General features: G+C 49.4%; 1 protein-coding gene across 2 annotated transcripts in view; it reads left to right on the top strand.

The window, feature by feature from the left end:
* C10H4orf50 (chromosome 10 C4orf50 homolog) overlaps positions 1 to 19,898 on the top strand; it is a 93,375-nt gene extending 73,477 nt beyond the window's left edge. For both annotated transcript variants that reach the window (XM_076545686.1, XM_016004055.3), the window contains one exon: positions 12,738 to 19,898. In XM_076545686.1, the coding sequence (XP_076401801.1) occupies positions 12,738 to 12,824 (87 nt within the window). In that variant the 3' untranslated portion in view covers positions 12,825 to 19,898. The remainder of the gene's footprint in view (positions 1 to 12,737) is intronic.
* The last annotated feature ends 3,868 nt before the right edge of the window (positions 19,899 to 23,766 follow it).

Below are 23,766 nucleotides of genomic sequence, written 5' to 3'. Positions count from 1 at the left end.
AACCTTCCTGAAGTCGGAGTCTAGAGTCTTCGGGTCCCTTCCTGAGCCATGCTTTCCTGGGCTGCATAATAAGTGGGCATGGTGTCCTGTGAGAGGATATTTCTTCTTTCACTTGTGGCTGAACTCTGGGGTCTCCTGTGCGGTCTTCCCCTGATTACATGGCTAACCATGCGGTTTCTTTTCAAATGCTGCCCTTTCCTTCCAAGCATCTCCCTCAGGGCCACAAATCATTTTCTCTTAATCATCATCTGTGCCCCTCCAGCCCCAGCTCTCCGGTGAATGGCCCGAGGCCTCTCTTCGCACTCTGTGTGATTTTGCCGCTGCTGCCCTGTGTCTGGGCTTCTGCCAGGCTGCAATGATTTATGGGAGTTGGTAGAGGCCCAGTGACTCCCAGTGACCTGTGCAAAGCAGGGCTTGTGGTGAGCACAGTTGAAATGCTGAGATGCTCCATAATTAAATACCTTGCTGGGGCTGGATGTATGCTTTCCTGACTCGAGAATGAAATGCTGTAGCTCTCAGGGGAGATTGGGCTGAGGCTGCCAATGCTCTGGCTTCAACAGCTCAAGGTCGTTGTTCTTTCTGGATGGATCCCTAACAATTTTTATTGTTGGTGGTGGTTTTCTTTTTCTTTCTTTCTTTCTTTCTTTCTTTCTTTCTTTCTTTCTTTCTTTCTTTCTTTCTTTCTTTCTTTCTTTCCCTTTTCTTTTTTTCTAATTAGGCTTTTCTGCATGGAACAGTTCAGGTTCACGGATATATTTGAGTTTAAATGAAAGATTGTCTAGTATTTGCAACCCCAGGCTGGCTGAGCAGGGCTGCGTGAGGAGGCTGCCTGTCAGCAACTGCCAGGAAATCTCATTTTAATTTCTCCTTCCCTTAAGGTCTCTGGGGTGGAGATAGGGCTGCTGCTCTTGGGGACACCTGGGTTACAGAGAAAAGGAACATCTGGATTCCAATGTTGATACGCCCTCTCCCAGCTGGATGGCTCTGAGGAAGTTACTTAGAGTCCTCGAGCCTCACTTCTTTATCTAGAACTCAGGGCTGAATCTAATAGGCATCACTGAATTAGAGAACTTTGTGGAATAATGTGTGGCCACCAGCTTGACAGCCCTGAGGCTGTATCCCGGAAGTGCCCTTCTTTGACTGAACTATTCCTTGTCAGGCTAATTCCAGTCCTGGCCTTGTATCCTCTAGCCTGTGGGACAGAGAGAGGCTTTGGGGCCATGCTGCACCCCCTAACCAGCCTCTACTCCAGCCTTCTGCTGGCCAGCACAGCTCTCCTGGGGACTTGGGCACCTGCCTGTCCAGGAAGCAGAACATCCCAGTGGTTTTCTGTGGGCTTCTTAGAGGGTCCTTGGCGTCATGTTCTGTTGTTACAGGAATGACTTCCATCCTTACCTGGACACTAGCTTCTCTGCCTTCTGCCTCACACTTGGCTCCTCCTCTTGTACCTACCTGCATGCACATACTGACTTCAACCTCTATGCCTGGGGGAACCCAAGCTGTGACTATTGTGGAGGAAGGAGTCGCTTTTGCCCCGGAGTGCCATTGCCCGGAAGATACCCTGGTCCCTATTGGTGTCTCACAGAAGCCTGTGCATCAAAGGGCTTGCGGGAGGAGACTAGAGATTGGTTCAGCTTTAATCTTAGCTCCGCTTTGTTCTCTGCAGTGGGTGGAGCGTAGATGCATGGCTGTGTCAAGCGGCATAGCTCCACCCCTCTCATTGATGATTGGTCGGCAGCCAGGAGACCGACTGACACCAAGCCAATCAGAACTCTTTCAGGATCTGCCCTTCTCAACTACCTAGAACTCCAAACTAACTGGAGCTGGGCAGGACGTTCTGAGAGAAAAAGAGCCACAGGCCAGAGAAAGAGGGTGGAGTGGCGGGCATCTGTGGGACAGGACCTAGTCACAGCCTGAAAGCCTAACTCTACTCAAGGTAGTCTGTCCTCCCCCGAGTTTGGACTCATTCACAGGCAGCCACATTGTATGGACATAATATAACTGTGTATCTCAGGAAAATATATGGTTCCTGGGCTGGAGCATTCCCAGAAGATGAGTTAGTGTGGCCCAGGAGGAGCACTCGGGAAGAAGGGGAAAGAGAATGAATGGGGATTAAGGCACCTTCTCAGGGCTTCTCTGGCACCTCCCTGATGCTGCCCACCACCTAGCTGCCCTCTGTTTCTTAGGCTCACTGCCTTCAGCATGCTCGCATCTCCTGGAGTATCATCCAATGGTTACAAGGTGGCTGCTGCAGCTTCAGGCTTCCTATGTCTGAATAGGAAAGGGGAATGCATACCTTTCCTACAAGTCCCTAGTGTTACCTTGTTTCTCATTGGCCAGAATGGCCATTATTACTGCTCCGTACCCTTTCCTTCCCGACGGGAGTATTTTCCTTTTCAACATCTCAGATAAGAGGCAGCTGGGAAAGCAGGCTGGAAATAGCTGTGAGCTGGCACGCAGACTGTCTTTTCCTGGTGGTGTAACAACACTCAGCACTATAAAGAGCAAGGGCCTCTGAGTGGCAGAAACTGGATAGGACTAGTGCTCAGGCCGTGGAACTGGGGCAGGGTGGGGAAAGGAACTTGATGTGGTGATAGCCCCAGCTTAGTGGTAGGAGGGACTGCCCCTGATTGCACCTTCTGGACTCTCCAGGCTGGCTATTGCCTGGAGGAGGTCAGGTCAGGGTAGCCAGACGGAAAGCAGACGAGAGGCGCTCACATGCCCGGGCTTGTTGATGCTGCTGGCAAGTATAGAACATAGAAAGTGATGAGATGGGCGACAGACACTATCTCAGGAGAACTCGAATGTGTCCTTGTAGGACTGGGAAGGGTGAAGTGGCACTGGTTTCTGACTCTCAATATCTTGGGTGTGGCTTTTATTTGCAAACAGGCAGATTTCAGGCTGTATTACTCACTCGGGTGTATAAAACAAGCTCGAGTTTCCCCACACCCGAAGAAGATCAAGAACGGATTCCTTTAGGATTGTAGAATAGGATAGATGCCAGACTGTTGAACAAGCGAAAGGAATAAGTATCATTGCTCACGTTCCTTTAAGTGGGTCCCCTGGCATTGGAACAGAAGAAGCCACAGTTAACGTTTGCAGCTATCGAAAGCTTCCAGTTAGAAAAACCAAATTTAAGTGATGTTTACTTTGTACAGGAAAAAAAGAGAAAAGCGGGTAAGAAGAAAACTGAAATTCATAAAAACAAAATCACTATTAGTGTCTGGCCTGTGTCATTTTTATCCCCATGTGTACGTTTCCTTGTAATATTTATGGCCATAATCAATACCCAGTTTTATGAGCTGCATTTGTCGGATCTGGATCTCATAGCCATTCCCCGCCTGTGGTCAGTGTGGTGTTCATGTGCTTCACCTTTCATGGTTGCATAACAAAAAGCTATTTTGACCCCTGTGACCCAGCATTGGGCCGTTCTTTTATTCTGTAATAACACCATGCTGGTTGTTATTATTTATGAATCTGCCTTTGTAGAGAGGAGCCTGTTTCTGGGAGGTAGTCCTAAGAGACATCCATGCCTCATGCCTTTGGCTGGTTCAAAACTGGGACAGGAGTGAACTTACAAACTCAGGCCTGGAGAAAGCCTGCTTTGTGTGTTCTCTCTTGGCGGCTGCAGGTTTGCTCATAATGTCTATGGGCGATTTATTGCCTCGTTTCTAGAGGGAATCGATCTGCTCCCCTCCTCTGCCCCGTGTAATGTAATGAGATTCAGAGCCCCGCCTCCAGGACAGACCCATGAATTAAAGCAGAGCTTGGAGAACAGGAGAGTGGAAACAGCCTCATGAATCTTGCTATTGATACACAGATTAGGGCACGCCGGGAAAGGAACACTTTGTCTTTATCTTTTCAGTATCTCACTCTTCAGATAGCTCCCAGACACTGAAGCGCAGTTCACCTGGTTCATAGCATGAGCTCTCTCCCACTGCACACCAGTTTGTCCGCCCCCATGTCCCATGAACAGTCACTGTGGGTTTACACTGCTGACGGAATTGAACTTCAGTCCCTGTACCAGGGAGTCCCAGCTCAGATTCCGGTTCAGTCACTCACAGAGACCTCTGAGAGTCAGCTTCTTTCAACAGCCTTTGTAGGTAGGGATTATCACTCTCAATTTGCAGGTGGGGAAACTGAGGAAGAACGTGGCTCTGGAGCCTGCCTAAGGTCCTTGGGGTAACAAATCTGGAGTTCCTTATCTTCAATTCTTATAATGTCAGGGATTTGTGGAAGAGGTGGCCTTGGCGGAGGTGGGGTGGTGGTTGGGGGGGGGGGGTGGCAGAAGATTCCCTGTAAGGACAGCTTTCGTATTCAAACCAAACTTAATCCCCACCCTCGACATCCTCCTTCCTGGGGAACCCACACCCCAGTAGCCTGGAAACCCCACATTGTTTAGACTGTCCAGTCTCAGGCTATCTCGGGCTGCTTACCTTGCGTTTCCCACTCATCTAAATTGGAAGACTGGAAACCCTAATAAAGGCTTTCTGCTGCTGCTGCTGCTCCTGCCTGACCCTGGTGCTCCCCATGAGCCCCCTCCCCTCTGGGGAGCCATGAGTAATAGCCTGCCTTCTCAGGCTGCTGTCTCTGTGTCTGTGATGTTCCCCTTGGCTGATTAAAACTCCTGGGCACTTTACCGTCCTGCTTCTGATAGAAGGGCACATGCATTTTGTTTGTTTGCTTGTTTATTTTGGAAATTTGGAGAAGTTATAATAAAATACCTTTTGTGCTGTTCTTCATAGAGATACATCTGGTGTGGTTATGGAAATATTTTGTGTGGCATGAATCTTAGAGAGTCTTATTAATAAAATCAAACCTGAGGCCAGTTATTGGGGTGAAATGCTGGATGGTCAGAGAGACAGAACAAGCCACAGCTAACCTCACCTGGCCAACTTCTCAGGTGATCTTGTTTCCTCAGACTGGAAGCTTCTGTGTCCTCATCCCAATGGCTCTCAGCTTAACTGTTGCTCAAAAGCCTGAAGCTTAACCAGCTAAAAGCTTAACCAGCCAAATGCTTCTAGTCTCTGGTCCTCACACCTTATATACCTTTCTGCTTTCTACCACCACTCCCTGGAATTAAAGGCTCACTTTCTGGGATTAAAGGTGTGTGTCACCATGCCTGGCCGGTTCCAATGTGGCCTTGAACTCACTGAGATCCAGAGGGATTTCTGCCTCTGGAATGCTAGGATTAAAGGTGTGAGTGCCACCATTTTCTAGACTTTGTATCTAGTGGCTGTTCTGTCTCTGACCCCAGATAAGTTTATTAGGGTGCACAATATTTTGGGGAACACAATACCACCACAATTTTGCTCAAGACAGTTTCTCCCTATCAACTTTTGAAAAATTGGTACCCCTCTTTTGTTCATTCGTATACTTGTTCATTCTCTTACACATACAGTCTCCCAAAATACATGCATACATGCACACATATGCATACACAGAGGTGTGTGTGTGTGTGTGTGTGTGTGTGTGTGTGTGTGTGTGTGTGTGTTACCAACCCTCTAGTCATGTCGTTGGCTCAGCATCAGCAGTGATTTTAGTTTAGGTCAGATCACACCCGAGAGTCCATTACTAGGCCTGTTCCAGCTCCCACTGTGGTTCTATCCTGTGCCCTGCCAGGGTCCAGGAGCAGCAAGGGGCCCATGATCTTCTGACACTGTAGCAGGTGAAATGGATCACCTGGGTGAGTGAGCAGGCAAAGGCACCCTATTTGATGCTCTGATCCTGTTTGGAAGAAGCACAAGACAGCCAGAGCACCATTAACTGGGCTCATCATGGTGTCTATAGAGGGCCCTTTCTCTGTTAATGGTCCCCAAGTGGTATGTAGAATAGTCTTTCCAAGCCTTCACACTCACCTTTACGTGGCTCACTTTAATTTTCCTCATGGGCTAGTCTCCCAACAGGGAGAGGTGGCCAGTGGGGCAGCTTGATACAGGTGGTAACCTGCCCATCAGAAGATAGGAGGGTTTGAGCAACCATGTGTAGCTCAAGTTTTCCTGGTTCTGTTCAGCTCCTGCGGCCCTGCGGCCCGCCACTTGGACCTAAGTAAACACACAGAGACTTATATTACTTATAAACTGTATGGCCATGGCAGGCTTCTTGCTATCTGTTCTTATATCTTAAATTAACCAATTTCTATAAATCCATACCTTGCCACATGGCTTGTGGCTTACCAGTACTTGACATCCTGCTCCTCATGGCGGTGGCTGGCAGTGTCTCCTGACTCAGCCTTCCTGTTCCCAGAATTCTCCTCTCTGCTTGTCCCGCCTATACTTTCTGCCTGGCTACTGGCCAATCAGCATTTTATTTATCAATCAATCAGAGCAACACATTCACAGCATCCCCAGCAACCATGCTTTATGGATGTTCCAGCCAGAGGGTTCTGGATGTAAGAAGTAGATGGTTAGAGTGCATTTTCAGCATGGGGTGCACTTAGAATTCATTAGAGCCACAGATAAACAAGAGGCACTGGGTCCCTCCCCTGTGGTTGGCAGCTGCTTGTCTCAGGACTCTGAGGATGGAAAGGTACAACTGACTGAGCCCAGATCAGAGAAGTCGTGAGCCCCACATTATTCATAAGATAAGGCTGTGTCCTGAGCCAATGGGATGGAGAGTCTGGGGATAGGGCAAGTCCTGATTATGGGGAAAGAGGGCAGCAATTTCTTGAGATAGGGCCTAAAAACAAAACAAAAACAAAAACAAAAACAAAAACCCACTGTTTTATACCAAACCAGCATGAGTGTCACTGTTACCTTTTTTTCTATACTGGTGTCTCTTAAGAATTGTATATTAAAAAAACGCTTAGTGTTCATTAGTCACTTGCATTTATTATCATCTTATTTCCAACATGGCTTTGAGAAGGGCCAGCAAACTCCTCAAGTTCAGCAGCTAGAAGGGGAAGAAGCCCACAGTTCTGCAGGGCTGCCTGTTGGCAAAAGGGGAAGGTGCCACCGCTTTCAGGTGTGGTGGGCAGGACCAGACATCAACTGACCAGTCAAGAGCAGCTTACAGGGATGGACTTCATCTTGATTCCTCCTGAACCCCAAAAAGAGCTTCCTGTCCATTGTCGGGTACATAGAGGCGTGCATGCAACCTGGCTCTCGCTCTAAAGGGGGAAATAATAGGTCATTTATTCTGGGCCAAATTCAGGTTGCCCCAGATAACACATTTCTCCATGGAAGCAGTTTTGTGAGCTTTTGTAGTCCAGAATAAAAGAAACCCGCATATCAAAGCACCAAATGCAGTGGTGGGAACGATGGCCGGGCAGTTTCTGCTGCAGGTCTCCAGTGCTATCTGAAGACGATCTTAGCTTATCCCAAAAGGTTTTCCCTAACAGTCACAAGGATGTTAGGTCAGACAGAGAGGTGGGAAAGAACGACACAGCTTTTGTCTGGGTGCTTGCAGGTCATGGAGTTCTGGATAAACGTGGGCCAGAAGTAAGGTGGAGAGCGTGTTGCCTGGAGAATCAGAAACTGATTTTGAGTTTGGCTACCACTCTGGGGCCTCTTGCTCTTTGGGGGCCTGTTTCCTGAACTACCTATGGACAGATAATTCTGAAGGGAGGTCCCATAGCAAGAACTTCTGTTCATTTAAACTCTGAGATTCACACCAACACTGTTTGTAGCTCAGTGCAGACCAGAAACACCCAGATACTTGAATACAGGAATTAAGGACCTGATGGAGTAGACAGGGTAGAGACTTAAATTTTAAGGCCTTGTATTTGGGGCTGGGTGGGAACCATGAATCTTATGTTTGATTTTCATCATTTGGCAGAAAAATGCTGTCTGTTGCCCAGCGAAATGTCTTGAAACCTGCTGCCTCAGAGGGGACTCTCCTTAAGTTGACCTGGGTTTACCATGTTTAGGACCTGCCCTTTTCATACTTCCCCATGAATGGTTTCTCTGGGGTTTGAACTGTTCTGTGTGTATCTCTGTGCCTTACTTAAGGACACCAGGCCCCTTCAGGCTCCTAATGTCACCACTGCCTGGATGAGCTTGACTGTATGGTCACAAGTGAGGATAAAGATACACGTGCATCTTAGGGACCAATAACATTCTGGGTGTGACAGCTGCCCAAGGGGAGGCCAGTCCAGGCAGGTGCCCGAAGTACAAGCTTCTGGGATGGCATGCTTCGACCTGCCAATTCTCTATCCTGGGACACTGGGCTGACTCCTACATGGTGGGTTTCTCGGGCAGGGGCCTCTTGAGTGCTCCCACATGATTCTCCTTGAACTCCAGGCTCCGCCCCCCACCCATGTCCCTATCACTGTCACTATGGAGGTTGATGTGCCTCTGTCCTAGGAGCTGCAAGCACAAATCCCCAGCACCCAGCGGTGTCCAGACCCCGAGCTGAGCCGAGCATTCAGTGACCACGCTGGAGCTGGCGTTCAGGGGAACACCGGAAGAACTGGCGAAAAGGAACAGCCTGGGAAAACACAGACGAGAGAGCGGCTGAAACTCCGGTCGACCCAGCTTGTTCATTCCCACTCCCTGGGCACCTGTGGTGGCCCCAGCCATCGTGGTCAGCAGGGACTTCAGGCATGACACGGAAGGGCTCAAGTTTGGAGGGACAGCGAGGAGAGGCAGGCAGGGCTAGACATCATGGAATAGTCTGTCTGTCATGTGAGGAGCTTGGCTGCTTCCTCCCATCAGTGCAGTGAGAGACAAGGTGGTTTGAGGCAAGGGGATGACATCATCCTCTTTCTAGGAATTCTGGCTGCTGTGTGGAGAAGGGAGGGACTGGCCTGGGAGCAAGAGCCTGCCTGGAAGCTATCCCCTGGCAGGAAGTGGTGGTGGCTGGGCTGAGGTTGGCAGTGTGGAAGAGAAAAGTGGGACAGAGTCCCCAAATCTGTATTTCCGGGTGCCTGCCTTCCTTTGTTGTTTTCTTTCTCTCTCTTTCCTCCCTCCCCCTTCCCTTCCTCCCTCCCCTTCTCTTCTTTTCTCCCTCCTTCCCTCCCTCCCTCCCCTTCCCCTTCCTCCCTCCCCCTTCCCTTCTTTCCTCCCCCTTTCCTTCCCTTCCTCCCTCCTCCTTCCCTCCCTCCCTTCTCTCTTTTCTCCCTCCTCTTCCTCCCTCCCTCTTCCCTTCCTCCCTCCTCCTTCCCTTCTCCCCTCCCCCCTTTTTCCTTTCCTCATCCCCCCTTTTCCTCCCTCCTCCTCCTCCTCTTCCTCCCTCCCTCTTCCCTTCTCCCCTCCCCTTTTTTCCTTTCCTCATCCCCCCTTTTCCTCCCTCCTCCTCCTCCTCTTCCTCCCTCCTCCTTCCCTTCTCCCCTCCCCCCTTTTTCCTTTCCTCATCCCCCCTTTTCCTCCCTCCTCCTCTTCCTCCCTCCTCCTCCTCTTCCTCCCTCCCTCTTCCCTTCTCCCCTCCCCCTTTTTTCCTTTCCTCATCCCCCCTTTTCCTCTCTCCCTGCCTTCCTTTCTTTCTTTTTCCTTTCCTTTCATTGTTTCTGAGACAAGGTCTCATAATGTAGCTCAGAATGGCCTGGAACTCACCATTTAGGCCAAGCTATCCTTGAACTCAAGGCACACCTCCCGCCTCACCCTCTGAAATCCTGGGATTCCAGATGTGAGCTCCTGGCTGTTTTCCACCGGTCAGCAGCTCAGGTCTGCTGGGGTTTTCATTTGAGTATTGTGGTGAGAAAAGCCTGAGAGAGGCCGGTGACAAGGCCACCCCATGCGTCCCCATTGAGATTCATGACCTTGTGGTCTGGTGGAGCAAATGGTGGCAAGGGCAGGCATCTATGCCAGTCTCCTGTCAGGCTGCATTCTCTTGTGAAGGAGCTGTCTTCACAAGGGTCTGGTACTAAGTAGGGCATAGATTACTGTCCCCATTTTTGGCCTCATTTCCTAGTACCCCAGGGCTTCTCCCTCCGCATTGTGTGGTTGCCTTCCTGCCTGAGCCTCTACCATGGTCTGCTCACACAGATGCTCCCTCCTTCTGATGATGCCCTGAGGCTGAAGGTTGGTCTCATGTCCAAGCTTGGGGTGCTGTCTTGCTGTACTGAATCACCACACCTCAAGGTTTGGTGGAACCTCAGATGTCCCTGGATCAGTGTTTACCCCAAAGTACAAGTCCTCCTGACATTCACAGCCACCATGTAGGACGCTCTCTCCTTTTCACAGACTTCCATCTGCCATCTCAGGTGGCTCTTTCAGGTCCTTTTTTTCTCCCCCTCCCCACTACCCATTACAGTTGGCTCAGCCAGTGGCCCTCAAGGGCAAAAGTACCTGGACTTTGCTTATCTCACCATTGACCATGGCCTAGAGCACACATTAGGTACGTAGTAGGTATTTAATAAGGAACAGATGAATGAGGGAGGGAGGGAATGAATGAGTGAATGAATAGGAAAAAGAGTGAGTGGGTGGGTGAGTGAGAAAGCTAGTGAGGAACATGTCAGCCCGTAGGCAAGTAGTCAGCTCTCACTGTTCAAAAGTCCTGGGCCCTCAGCTGGAGCAAATCCTGTCGGTCCGTGTCCAAGCTTGTTTCCTCTTCCTACAGCCACTTGTCACACAGTGGGACCACAGATCCTTCTCTCTGTCCTTCAGGCACTTGATTCCATTCCACCAGAGGGCCTTTGCACACTGATGCCTGGGACCCTTTGCCTTGTTTCTCTCCATGGCCAGGTCTCTTTTGTCACTGGGATTTCAGCTCAAATGTCACGGCCTCAGATCTCTCCTGATGATGCAGTCTAGAGGACTCCTTTCCACACGGCTTTTTATCTCTCTGTTGAATTCCGGGCGATTTCCTCACATCTGTCTGTCAGTTCACTCCATTTCTATTTGTCTTTGTTTATCTGCTGAGAGGGGTCTTATATTAGTTATTCCAACTTTTCTCTTTACAGGGGTGTGCAAACTTTGTCTCTCACACACATGCATGTGCGTGCATGCATGCACGCGCATACACACACAATGACTGTTGTGAGCTTCTCATTTCAACATCCTTTCTGGAATCCAAATTTCCTCCTGAAACCGAACCTGTGAACATCCCACATGGACTTTGGAGGTGATCTTATGGTCTTCATTAATCCTGGGAGAGTTATGTGTATTTCTCGGTGAATACAAGATCAATGTGAGAATTTAAGCATTAACCCTGTGTGTAATGTAAGCAGGGGCAATGTTGTCTTGAGCATAATGTCACTCAGCCCCTTCTAGGGACAGTGTTCTGTGCTCAGAATGGAACCCATCTCAATGCAGTGATACCCAAGTACAAAGTACTGAGTCTATGAGATACAGGATGCGTGGGCAAGAAAGAAGTGTGGGGCCCTCTGGACATACAGACTTCTGGGATCTACCCCATCGTAGGGCCCACAGAGCTGTGAGCACCCCTAGGACCTGAACACTTCTGAAGTTCCCCAGAGACTCTGATGGGAAGAGAATGCTGGCCCCAGAGATCTTACAAGGTCAAGGATTTGCACTGAGATTATTTTTGTCTCACTCCCCACACCCAACATGTGATGTAGCGCACAGAAAGAAAGCTATAAATACATTTTGAAAAGCAAAGCAGTCTAAAACCACCTACACACACACACACACACACACACACACACACACACACACACACACACACACACCAGTGAGATCTTCAGGACAGGACTGGGGCACTGAGGATGATGCTGGGAATGTCACAGTCTTGCGAGGGACACAGTCCAGAGTACATGCTCCTGCTGTACAGCTCCATAGACTCTCAGCATCACAGCAAAGCTGGCCTCGGTGACAGCAGCTGTGGGTCTGGCCACGGAACTGCACAGGGATGCTGTGCTCTGGTAGGGTGTCGCTTTTCAAGGATCTCCCTCTGGGCTGTCACACTGCCCAGATATTTGAGTGAATCTGGCAGCTTCCCCGTGGGGCTCCTCTTGGCAAGCTGACTCTCCAGCCTGCATTTCCCCAAACCCAGTTTGCACTGTCTCCTGCCTCTTGTGTGTTCTCTGCCTAGAAAGACCCCTATCCTATAGGTGTCTGATAGCCTGCTCAGATATCAGCGTCTTCAGGCATTCCCCCAGCCCCATAGCTACCTTTCTTATTTTTTCTTCCTTTCTGAATCCTCATCATGTCCAGGCCTGTGCTGGGGCCCCCCCAACATCCCTCCCTCCTCGTGCCACATAGCCCCTCTGTTCTCTGTTCTCACCACACTGGCTTCTCTCCACAAGACCCTTGTACAGGCTGCCTGGCAGTCTTCTCTCATTCACAGTCCTGCTATGCTACCTCCACGGTTCCTTCCTGGCACCGGCAGTAACTGTCCTGCTTCAGTTACAGCTGAGATGTACACACCTCTCTCGGTCCCCTCCAGCTCACAGGAACCACCACAGGGCAGTCTGTAACTTCTGAGCCTGACAGAGGCTAGGGTGTGGTAACTCTGCTGACAAAGCAGTAAACACATCCCTAAGACCCTGTTTCTCTCTTCCTTCTGTCAGTTCTCCAACCTTCTTTGGACCACTGGCCTCTGTGAAGGCCTCTTGAACACTAGAAAGCCTGTGTGCACCAGACTTGGTCACGTGACACTTCCATATGGCACTCATGGCTCACAGACACCCCAATAAAGAGGCTGCTCTCTGGAAACACTAAGCAGCTTCTTTTCCTAGAGGGAGCAGCTGGAGAGTTGTCCTGTAGGCCCTGTGCACATGGAGATACAGGGTAAGCCCCCAGCAACCCGAAGGCTGGACCATCTGGACAGCTCTCTGTGTAGCCACATGGGTGACCTGCTCCCTTCAGAGACTCATCTTCCTGCTTTCCCTGTTGCAGGAAAGAAGACAGCGCCATCAGGCACATCACACTGGAAAAGATGAATGGCTGTCCCAGATGACCAGTGGAACAGAGGTGGCCCTGTGATTTATGGTCCTTTCAAGAGCTGAGTTACAAGCTGCGTCACCACCCCCTACCCCAGTCATCGTGAGGGGATGTTTCTGTCTGCACAAGACCAGTGAGAGCCCCAGAAGCCCTCAGAATTGCCATGGAGCAATGGCAGGATCCTGGGATTTGGGGTTCCCAGGCTGGCTGTGTCATTTGCACAAATGGCTTCACTTTTTCAATGTCTCCTTCTTAGCCTGCTTGGGAGTCTTTCTGTCTATCTGACAGTCATGTATGATGGTACCAAAGCTGGCAAGTCACCCTGACACTTCAGCATGGTGACTCCTGTTTTGGAGCAACTTGGTGTTTGTGAACTATCTTCTGCTCACCTCCCTGACGTCATTCAGGACTTGCTGCCTCGAAGCACACACAGTATCACTGATGTCTCTCCCACCTGCCGTGGGTGACAGAGCCCACAGGGGATGGTTGTAAGGTGACCTTGGTGATGATCTGGACATCATGGAGGTTCTACAGAGTCCCAGGCTGAATGGAGGTCTCGCCCGTCCCGGGAATTGTCTAGGGAGAGACCCCCAGCTGTCATCAGGTTCTCAAAGGAAACAGACTCAGTATCAAGCACCCTAGTCTAGTAAGGAGAGAACTCCACAGGGGATCCAGACATCTGACTCTGGTCCTACCTTGCTGGTGACCCTTAGGCTATCCTTGGCCTCCAGGGGCCTCGGGTCCTCATTTTTGTAGCGGATGCACCCACAGGCTTTCCAGTTCACTGGCAGCTGTAGCAGTGCCCAGTCTGCAGTCCATCCTGGCATCATGGCTCAGTCCCTCCTGGTTATGAGCTCCTGTTGCTGGTTTCTCCTAAGGATCAGGTTCTGGCTACTGAGAGACTCCAGGTAGCCTCCCTGCTTCCAGGAGGAGGGAAGAGAGCTGCTTATCCAAGCACAGGCCACTTCTAACAACTGTGTCCTCCACTTGTCCCCTAGGTAGTCACAGCATCCCAAGCAAGCAACCCATACCAATGCCTTGTCCTGTTTCTGTGTCCTCATCTAGGGACTTCGCTTCCTTGTGTGGGTGGGGCATTTCCCTCCAAGTTCAAAGGTGGTGGGGCTGGCTCGTTCTGGCAGATGGGTACCCAACAGGACCATTTGAGATCTAAGCAACCCCAGGAGAAACAGGACAACCAAGATTAGTCTTGGATAATCCTCCAGGAGCAGCTCCTGGCCTTGCTGCTGTGTGTCCAAGTAGGTGGTAGGAGATGGGTAGATTCAGCAAGGGTATCTTGGGCTTGGGAAGAACCTGGGGCTTTAGTCAGTGAGGGAGGAGTAGCAGAGAGGTGTCATAACCTATGTGCTCAAACAGAGACTCTAGCTCACAGCAGACACAGGCTACTCTCGGAGGGTCTGGTCAAAAACACGTCTCTGTGACTTGTGATTTTGATTAGGTGGAAGGTACAGAGTATAAACTTAGTGTCTTGACCATCTCAACCATCCAGGTCACTGCTCATCCACACACTCAGTGCTCTGAAGCCATCACCTTTATAGTCTCCAGAGCTCTTCTGTCATCTCAACTGAAACCCTATGTCTGTTACACACTAGCTCCTTTTCCTCTTTTCCCAGACCCCGGCAACCCCATTTCTCCCCTGACTACATGTCTCTCTTGTCTGATTGCCCTAGGGATCTCATTTAATATGTATCCTGTGACTAGCTTCTTGGATTCCATATGACATGTTCAGAGTCTGTCCATGCTAAGTTATGCTAAGTTACGTATTGACAACATTGTTTGTCCTCTTACCCAGCAGTGACGCTTGGATTTCTGCTACCTTTTGAATGTAGTGAGTGATGGTGCTGTGAAGATGAGCACGCACATATGCTGATATACACATATATACATATATAAATTTGGAATTAGTAACATTTAAAACCCAAGACTTTTCCTAGGAAGTCAGGACATTTGAATTTTCCAGGAAACTGTGGGATCTGGCCACTTCGCTCCCTTAACCCCTTGTCTTCTTGACCACCATGGGAGCTGTATGAGGTTGCTCTGCTGTTCTCCAGTGGCAAGCACCTGTCCTGGTGCCTTGGGAATAGCCTATTCTCAACCCACTGCAAAGGCCAGCTGGCCGCCACCTTACTGTGATTCAGTGGAGGTCCCTCATCACTGTACATGTTAGTGGCAGTGTAGATATCAGAAAGGGTCAGAGCCTCAGTCTGTGCCCCAGGCAGGGAGTGATGCTACCATGCTCCCTGGGACATACTAGACCCCATACTGCCCATCCCCCCAGGGCAAAGCCCTGAGCTACCTGAGTCTCAATTCTGTCTGGTGAGGGAACATTGGAGGAAGAGTCCTTTCTCTGGCAGCCCGGAGGAGCAGAGACAGAGGTTGAAGTGTTTAGCGACGGAAGTGCACTTGGAAAGTGCTAATAACAGCTCAGGCCCAGCCTGGAAGCTGGGTGTGCATGGACGGGGACTCCTTCTCTGTGTTGTAAAGTCGGAAAGGAGGCTTGCACACCCTAGGTCTACTCCCAGGACCCATGAGGCCTGTGGGAAATGACTTGACTTATACCAGGTACTCCATATTTGTTGCTTTCCAGTCAGTGAGGCCACATCTGAGTCTCCCAATCATTTTCCCCAGAAAGAGCCACGAAGTCTAGAGAGCACCCTGGCTTTGAATTTGCCTGCCTGATTTCAAACCAGCCTGTAATGGGCATCCTCCTGGTCATCTGCATAGTCTTCTCAGTACCAGGAGGATAGAATTAGAAGTTCTATCCTCTATCTTGGCTCATAGTTCAAGATCAGCAAAGCCTGTGCTAGGCATGGTGGCACATATCTTTATCCTGGCATTTGAGAGGTAGAGGCATGTGGATCTCTGTTAGTCTGAAGTGAGTTCTAGACCAGCCAGGGCTATACAATGAGACCTTCTCTCTAAAATACAGTTCTCCCAATACTTCTTCCACAACGAAGAGTGCACAGTACAGGTGGCCTTTGGTTCCTGTTGGTTCACTCCAGAACTCACAGGCACTTGATGCTGTGACTTAATGCTTTCCACATATTATTTATTCATCCAACCAATAGCATTGACAAAGAGCCAAGCTAACCCTGGGTTCCTGCAGCAGGAGTCCACTGCGGCCAGCCTTCAGTGGTTCTGCTGCATGCTCCTTTTGAATAGTCCTTCTCCCTGGCTTTGCCTTTAAGTCACATCCATGGCTGGATGGGGGGCTTCTTTTCTTCCTGGGCCAAGTTCTTGGTGGTCTGATTGTCCTGGTGTCCCACTGGTCTCTCTTCCCGCTCAACAATGATGCTATTTCTTCCTCCTTTCCAAAGCCTGGATGGAGACATATGAGGCACCCCCTAACTGGAGGTACCCTTGGACCACACATGGGGGATCCTTTGAGGTCAGACGTGGACCCAGCAGAGCCCAGCCTCTTCCCCTTTGGGCTTTGGATGAAATGGGACACAGATGGAAAAGCCTTTTGTCAACTTACATTCTGTGGAAATAGACCAGATTGGTGCTGCTTGACTTTCATGTGCTAGCTAGAAGACAGAGACCACCTGGCAGAGGAGGGACAAAAGAGATTTAAAGCCAGAGCAACAAGGCTGCAGTGAGCAGTCTGAAGCTCTGACACTGAAGATACATGCTACCCTATTTCCTCACCTGGCAGTCTGGGTTCTAACACACCCACCCACACCAGCATCTGCTGGGGGGCACCGATGAGCAGGCTGTGTAGGGAAAGCACTTTGCAGGCTAGAACACAGTACAGACACTTTGTTCAGGTCATTACTTTGGTATGCGTTTATGGTGTACCTACTGTGTGCGTTGTAAGCATGATCTGTCTGCCTGGAGATGATTTGGAAAATGTCCCTGGACTGAGAAGGATTGCCTGTCAGATGGCTGTACTACACATTCATAGATTATGACTAACAACAGCCAGAGAGTTGGCATGGCAACGTTTTCCCCTGAACTGCGAGGCAGTATGCTTAAAATAGGTACGCTGGAGGTGTGGCAGCAGCCGAGACGCATAGCTCTGCAGCCTGAAATGGGTGGCAGGCTCAGGGTGGTCATGTCCTTGTCCTTTCCCAGCAGGTCAGCGGTGTAGGGATTGAGATGGTAGACCCAGATACAGCCACCGTGGAAGCCAGAGAAAGAATAGGACTCACTATAAACACCCTTCCTCCTGAAGCCCAGACTACTTAAAGTGGAACACTATTGTCAAAGGGACCCCAGATGGGACTGAACCTGGTTCTGATCTCTTGTGGACTACTGTCCAGCAGTGCCAGAGTGCAGCTGCTTCTGATCGAAGATGCAATTGATATTCTTGTGGTTTTCAATGTGAATGGCATCATTTAACACTGAGTCTGAGTTCGAGTCCTCCTTTTCTGTGGAGTTCATGTGTGGGATCCTCCTTGGGAAGTCCAGAGTCCTGAAATAGCTTGGAACTCTTACTTTTGGGCTGGTCTTGCATGACTGAGGTTTGAATTGGCCTCTCCCTACCTCCCTAGTGTTCAGATCAGCAGAACTGATCAGAAGTTCATGAATCATGATGTTGAAGATGTAGCTCAGCTGGTAGAGTGCTTGGCAAGCATGTGTGAGGCCCTGGGTCCCATCCCCAGCATCATATACACTGGTTGTGCTGGTGAATTTCTGTGATCCCAGCATTTGGGGTGGGGGTGGGGGCAGGAGGACCAGAAGTTCAGCTTACCTTCTGCTACATAGCAAGTTTGAGGCCAGCCTGAGGAACACAGGTACTCAAAAACAAAGCAAAAGAAACCACGAGTTGAGCAGTGTGTGTTGTTACATGCTGTAATCCTTGCACCTAGCACTGGGGAGATGGAGATAGGAGGATCTAGAGTTCAAGGCTAGCTTGAGTTATGTGAAACTGTCTTATCAAAATGTTCACGAGCCATTTCATGATGAGATTCATCTGTGAGTCTGGTTCCCCATCACTGCAGAGGATGAGGACCCAGGTCTCACACAAGAGTGCCCTGTACTCCCTCTGCTCAGCAGATAGTTGAGTGAAGTGTGTCATTTCAGGAGCTTTTTCTCCTATAAGCTCTGAGCTGCTTGAAAGAGATTCATGGCTTGTGTTTGATTCCAAGTGGAGGGTCTAGAAGGTGAAACTGGGAGAGGCAGCTGGGGAGATAACTATCCACTTTCAGACAGTGGACCCAAAGTCTCTTCCCCCTGTCCTTCCCTGCACTAAGTTCCCAGATGACGCTGTGGGCTTCCCCTGGGCTCTATTGTATTGATTTTTACTCTCCACTGGGAAAGAACTGTGCAGGTAGGAAGTTCCCATCTTTGGAATATTTGTGACCACAAGGCAGTTTGGTAACTTGACTGCTGAGGCTCCTTCTGAAGCCAGAACACACAGCAAAAGATGGCCTTCACTTCCCTGTGACAAGCCCTGATGATGAGGTCTTGGTAGCCAATCGCTGCAGAACTATCTGAAAATCCAGGGGTTGAAATGTACCTCTGGCAACTTCTTTGCATCCTGAATTCTTCTGGGCTAGAAGTATCGTGAGAGGCAAATCTACCAATTGCTCAATAAACAGAGTGGATTTCTCTCCTGAATTGGTGCCACTGGCCAAGTGTACCCCTGATCGGTGTACGTTGAGATTCTCTGGTGCCTTATAGAGGCAGAGAGGGGGAAATCCCAGGAGTTTGATGACATATTTAGCTTCCTTGTCCATGTAATGAAAAAGTTCATTCATACCTTGAACCCAAGGCTGTTTGGACTAAGTCAGTGCACTGTGAGATTGAAGGGCAGAATTTTCTTTGTTTCATCTGATCTTCACTCATGCTCTGATTTCATAAATCCTGGACGCCCCGCAATCTGACCCTGGCATCATGGAAAGACTGAACCCAGTCACAAGAATAAGGCTTTCCTCAAAAGCACAGTTGTTTTTTTAATTTTTTTTTTATTTTGGTGGTTGCTTCTATGACAAAGGGTGGCCTGATGGTGTCTTTATGTGCTGAGCAAAAGGGAAGCGAAGAATGAATGAGATTGTCAAACATGGCTGAAAACTTGATTTCAATTCTGTATTGTTTTCATTTCTGCCTGAAGTAATACAATGCAGTGTTTGTAAACATGACTTTGGAGGTGGTGGGGGAAGTGGAAGCTAGGTCAAGTATAATTCTCACTTAGAGTCTTCACTGGGGCAAGCACAAGGCCAGCAGAGGTAGGAAGGTAAATGAGGGGCCAGATGCACACCCTGGGCTTGAACTCTGGCAGGGCCACCAACCAGCTGTGCAAGCTCAGACTGGCTCTCTCAGCCTCTCCAGGGCAACAGTGTGAGGGTGTGAGGGTTAGTGCATGTTTCTGAAAACACTCAAAGAATGTTGATGGATGCCAGGGACTTCTGTCACTCCCCTGAAGGCGAGCTATCTGGAGACACCTTGAGCAAGCCAGAGCACAGGCTGCCCCCTTGACCTGGGAACTAAAGCTTAGGTTTTTCCCAGTCAGCTTTTCATGGCCCATGAGAGAAGCAGGTAGGAATCATTGGCTGGGGTGACGAAGAGAGCCCCTGGCCTTCTCAGTCCTTTGGGGCGAGAACTGGGAGGGAGCAGAAATCACAGAACAGCTGTGAAGCGCAGTAGCACTTGGGAGATTGTGCACATTCCAACTAGGTCGCAGGCACACAATAACCTTACAGCCCACTGCTGGAATCTAAAAGGACTCTTCCATAGCCAGCTTACCAAACCCAAGGTCAAAATTTTGGCAGGCCCATCATGTCCCTCGACCAGTGAGCCACTCTGGTCCACAGGGGTGTGGTCCAGTGACATAGAGCCCTGTCCTGTTGGGTGTTATCCAGCAGGACCCTCACTGAGTGATTGGCAGTGGCTGTCCCAAAAGCACCCTGCCTGCAGTGTGGTGAACAGAGTAATTGCTCTTTGTCAGCCCTTCCCATCACCACTCAGACCTGTGTGACTCAGGCTAAGTTGCCCCATCAGGATTTCTAATGACAATTCAGTCTTGTGTAAATTAGAGCAGGATATTCTCTTGTTACCCAGACGTATTTTTCTATGTTAGTGAAATGTATACTTTGTGTAATTTTGTACATTAAAACATACACTTTTTTCATAATAGAGTTTTTTTTTTTCCTTTTAGTATTTGGTGATGGGTTTGTTACTTAAGGCCTGGTCTAATATAAGAAGACAGTGGGTTCAGGACTCTCTGTTGCTGGTGGGGAATAAACTATTTTCTTGTGAATCCAATCTACTCAGTACGAACAATGGGACAATATCCTTTCTACCATGTTAATTTCTTATTGCCAAAAGACTACGGGCAAAAGCCAATGCCTCTTCTTTTATTTATAGACCCAAAGTCCTCCTGACTCTACCTCCCGAGTGCTGAGATTTTAGGTGTGAGGTCCCGCCCCACAACACTCACTGATTTTTCAGTTCTGGCAGCCAGAGTCTGAAGTGGGTCTCAACATCAACTTGTGTTGGCAGAATGCATTTCTTTCAGCTCCCATAGAAGAATACATCTTCTTTTCTTTTCCTGCATCTAGAGGCTGCCTGCCGGGCTTGGCTTGTGGTTCCTCATGCATCAAGGGCAGGACTGTAGCTTGAACTCTCTGCTTCTGTTGTTACATTACCATCTCATTTTGTCCCTCATTCTCTTGTTCATATTTCCACTTGGATGGCACCACCCAGATATTCTACCACATTCTCTCCATCTCCAGATCTTTCATTTAAGCACACCCCAAATCCTCATTTGGCATGTGGGTTAGCACACAGGTCCCAGAGATTGTATGAGCATCATGGAGCAGCTTTCTTCTACGCTGTGTATTCTGGGTGGGAGCAGCAGAAGGAGAGGGCATCCAGTACTCTGGATCTGTGACTCACACTGGCCTAGCTGCATGTCTCTGACACACCACAGGAAGCTCCCCCACCCATTCTGAACATCTCATGTCTCAGATGAGCACATGACTTTGTCTAGAAGACTTACAAAGAGCAATATACCTCTGACAACAAATTGTAATTCCATTTTCTGAAAATATTTTTTTCCTCCCCAAACAGGGTCTCACTGTATAGCTCTGGCTGGCCTGAAACATACTATGTAGACCAGGATGGCCTCAAACTCACAGAGACCCAAATGTCTTCTGCCTCCCCAGTGCTGGGGTTAAAGGTGTGTGTTACTATGCTCAACCAAACATTCCTTTGATAAATTGTACTTTTTGTATTTGTTTTGTGTAAATGAAATATTTGGAGTTGGACTTGTTCCCTCTGCTACACTCTTGGAGTGTCCCTTTCTGCCAGTGCCCTGGAAGGCTTCACAGACTCAAGAGTGAGCTCAAGGTTGGGTCTTCTCACATTTATGGTGTAGTTAATTGAGGACAACTTTTTCTTTGGAGGATGGAGAGGTCACAGCTGTCTGCTACAGGATAGGCTTGATCCATCATCCTGGATGTCTGTGGCCATCTGCCAGCCACTGTCCCTGGCTCCCTGACATCTACTGGTACATTTTTAGCTCAGTTCCTGCCTCTGTTTTCTGCCTCTGATTCTCTGCTCCACTTACCTTACTGGCTTTGATTGAAGAGATGCTGTGGGAAGGCCTCTAACAAGTCTGACTAGAGGGAGTCTCAACCTCTTTCCTACTTGGAGAACATGGGTGGTAGGTTTACAGTGTGGCCTCCTCAGCACAACAGCCTGAAGGTGGAGGTGGCAAGATTGCCACTGGCATGGCTGAGGAGCCAATGGTGAGTATGGTAGAGCATTCACCAGCACACAAAGAATGAACGATGTGAGTACTGGATGTTTCCCTCTGCAAGGGAGGGAGGGAGGAGAAGGTGACTGGCCCAGATAGTGACCACACAGTGGTGCCCCAAAGCTGTGCTGGGTGACCGCTGCCCAAGGTTACACTGAGGACAAGTCTAACCTCCACGTCCATACCATCCTGACTGTCCTTCCCTCATTCTTTTCTCTCTCCTCTCCCCAGTCAGACATTTTGGGGAGAGCAAGGGCCGACGGTTAGAATGCAGCCTCAGCAGGAGACTATGTTTTAACATCCCAACCATCTCCTTGCCATCTGCGCCTCTAGGCACAGGATTTAATCTCTCAGCCACATTTTCCTAATCTGGAAAATGAGGCTAAAATAGTATCTTCAGGCTTGCGGGGGTTGGGGGTGGGGGGGGCGCACAGAGCATTCCTGTTGGTAGGGTGCCCCAGGCAGGTGGTAAACACTTGGTAAGTGGAAGCTGATTTTCCTTGCTTCTGCCTAAACTTAGTGCTTCCTCCCATCACACCCTCTAGCTCCACAAATTGGGCTGGCTCTTTCTCATGAAGAAATGGGAAAAGAGCTTTCTTTTTCTTTCTTAAAAATCTGTTTATTTGTATGTGTGTGAATCATCATGAGTTTATGTGCAGCACATGCACCTTAGCACGGAGGCCCAAAGAGGGTGTCACGTCCCCTGGAACTGAGGGTACAGATGTTTGTGAGCTTCCGTGTCAGTGTTAGGAGCAAGCAAGAGCAGTGAGAGCTCTTAACTGCCGAGTTCTCGCTCCAGCCCCCTCCTTTCTTCCCTTTAAGAGATTCATTTTATTTTTTTCACTTATGTGTATGTGTTTGTGTGATGTGTGGTATGTGTGCATGTGTGTGTCTATGTGTATGTATCTCTCTCTCTCTCTCTCTCTCTCTCTCTCTCTCTGTGTGTGTGTGTGTGTGTGTGTGTGTGTGTGTGTGTGTGCCCACAGGGACCACAGAAATGGATGGCATAGGAGCTCCTGGAGCTGTAGTTACAGGCAGTTTTGAGCCACCTGACATGGGTGCTGAGAACCCATCTAGGTCCTCTGCAAGGTGGCAGGTGCTTTTAGTTTCTAAGCCATCGCTCCCAGCCTGAGATTTCCCTACCAAGCAATAAGATTTCCATCACCATTGGTAAATCTAGAGGGACTGTGTCCCCCAAAATGTTGACTGTAGAATAGACACTTACTGAGGGCAAGGGCTTTATAAATACTTTCCTGTGTCCCCAGCATTAGTCCCTGTCAAGTATGGGTGAGGGGAGGAAGGAAGGAACTTTCCAACTGCCCACTGACCATGGATGATCGTGAAGTCCCAGGCAGACGGGCAGCCACATGAAATGGACTGGGCAGGCAGCTGTTTGCTTCTCCTGGTTCCTTAGTCCCACAACTGAAGGGCCCTACTTGCAGCACAGACTAGCTTGCTCCAGGTTTCAAAGGAGACATGAGGTGTCAGCTGATGTAGACCCTATGTGATAGAGGTCGTTATCTCAACAGTCATGTTCATGGTCCTGTCCATCCGGGGTTCGCCAAGGTTGTTCAGAGTTCTGTGACCTTTGCTGTGGTGCTGAAGGGACAGCTCCCAGCTCAGGGAAGCCAAGGGAAGGACAGCTGCTAAATGGAGCTTCCTACTGCTTCCCACCAACCCTGACTGCCAGTTTGGACTTGTCTGCCTAGGGGGCTGGCAGCTTGCGAGCCTTCCGTCCAAAAAGGACAGCTGAGATTCCTAGGTCCCCAGGGACTAGAAAGTCACAAATAAATGAGGGGACTGTGACTGTTGCCTGGCCTCTGAGAAGGGAAACCCCAAGTCTTCACACTTCTGCCTGGTTAGAAAAGCTCCTAAATCTCCAGGCATCGAGCCTCAGGCATAGCTAGAGTGGACTGTACTCAGGATGCAGGAGTTACTCATAGAGGGAGGATGTTGTCTGTCTGGATGATTGCTTGCTCTGTGTGTGTCTGTTCCTGGGTGTCTGCCTCCAAAGCGTTTCTGTTTGAGAGTTCTTCCTACTTCCCTTATGTCTGGTGGGGGATGTGTGTGGGTTCCCTGCCAGCAGTCTACAGGCCAGTATGTGTGGAGGAGCTTTGTGAATTTGCCTTTGGAAATGTGTGGAAATTCTCCATCCTGAGGTGTCGTTGGAGTGTGCATCCAGTATGCAGATGGGTCATTGGTTCATGTACAAGCATTTGGGAGTTAATACTAACATGGCCCCCTTGCTGTGCAGTAGGGACCTCT

Source organism: Peromyscus maniculatus, chromosome 10 (genome assembly GCF_049852395.1).
Source record: "Peromyscus maniculatus bairdii isolate BWxNUB_F1_BW_parent chromosome 10, HU_Pman_BW_mat_3.1, whole genome shotgun sequence".
Lineage (NCBI taxonomy): Eukaryota > Metazoa > Chordata > Mammalia > Rodentia > Cricetidae > Peromyscus > Peromyscus maniculatus.
The sequence above is the reverse complement of the archived record's forward strand: the minus strand, read 5'-3'. Positions and strand labels throughout refer to the sequence as shown.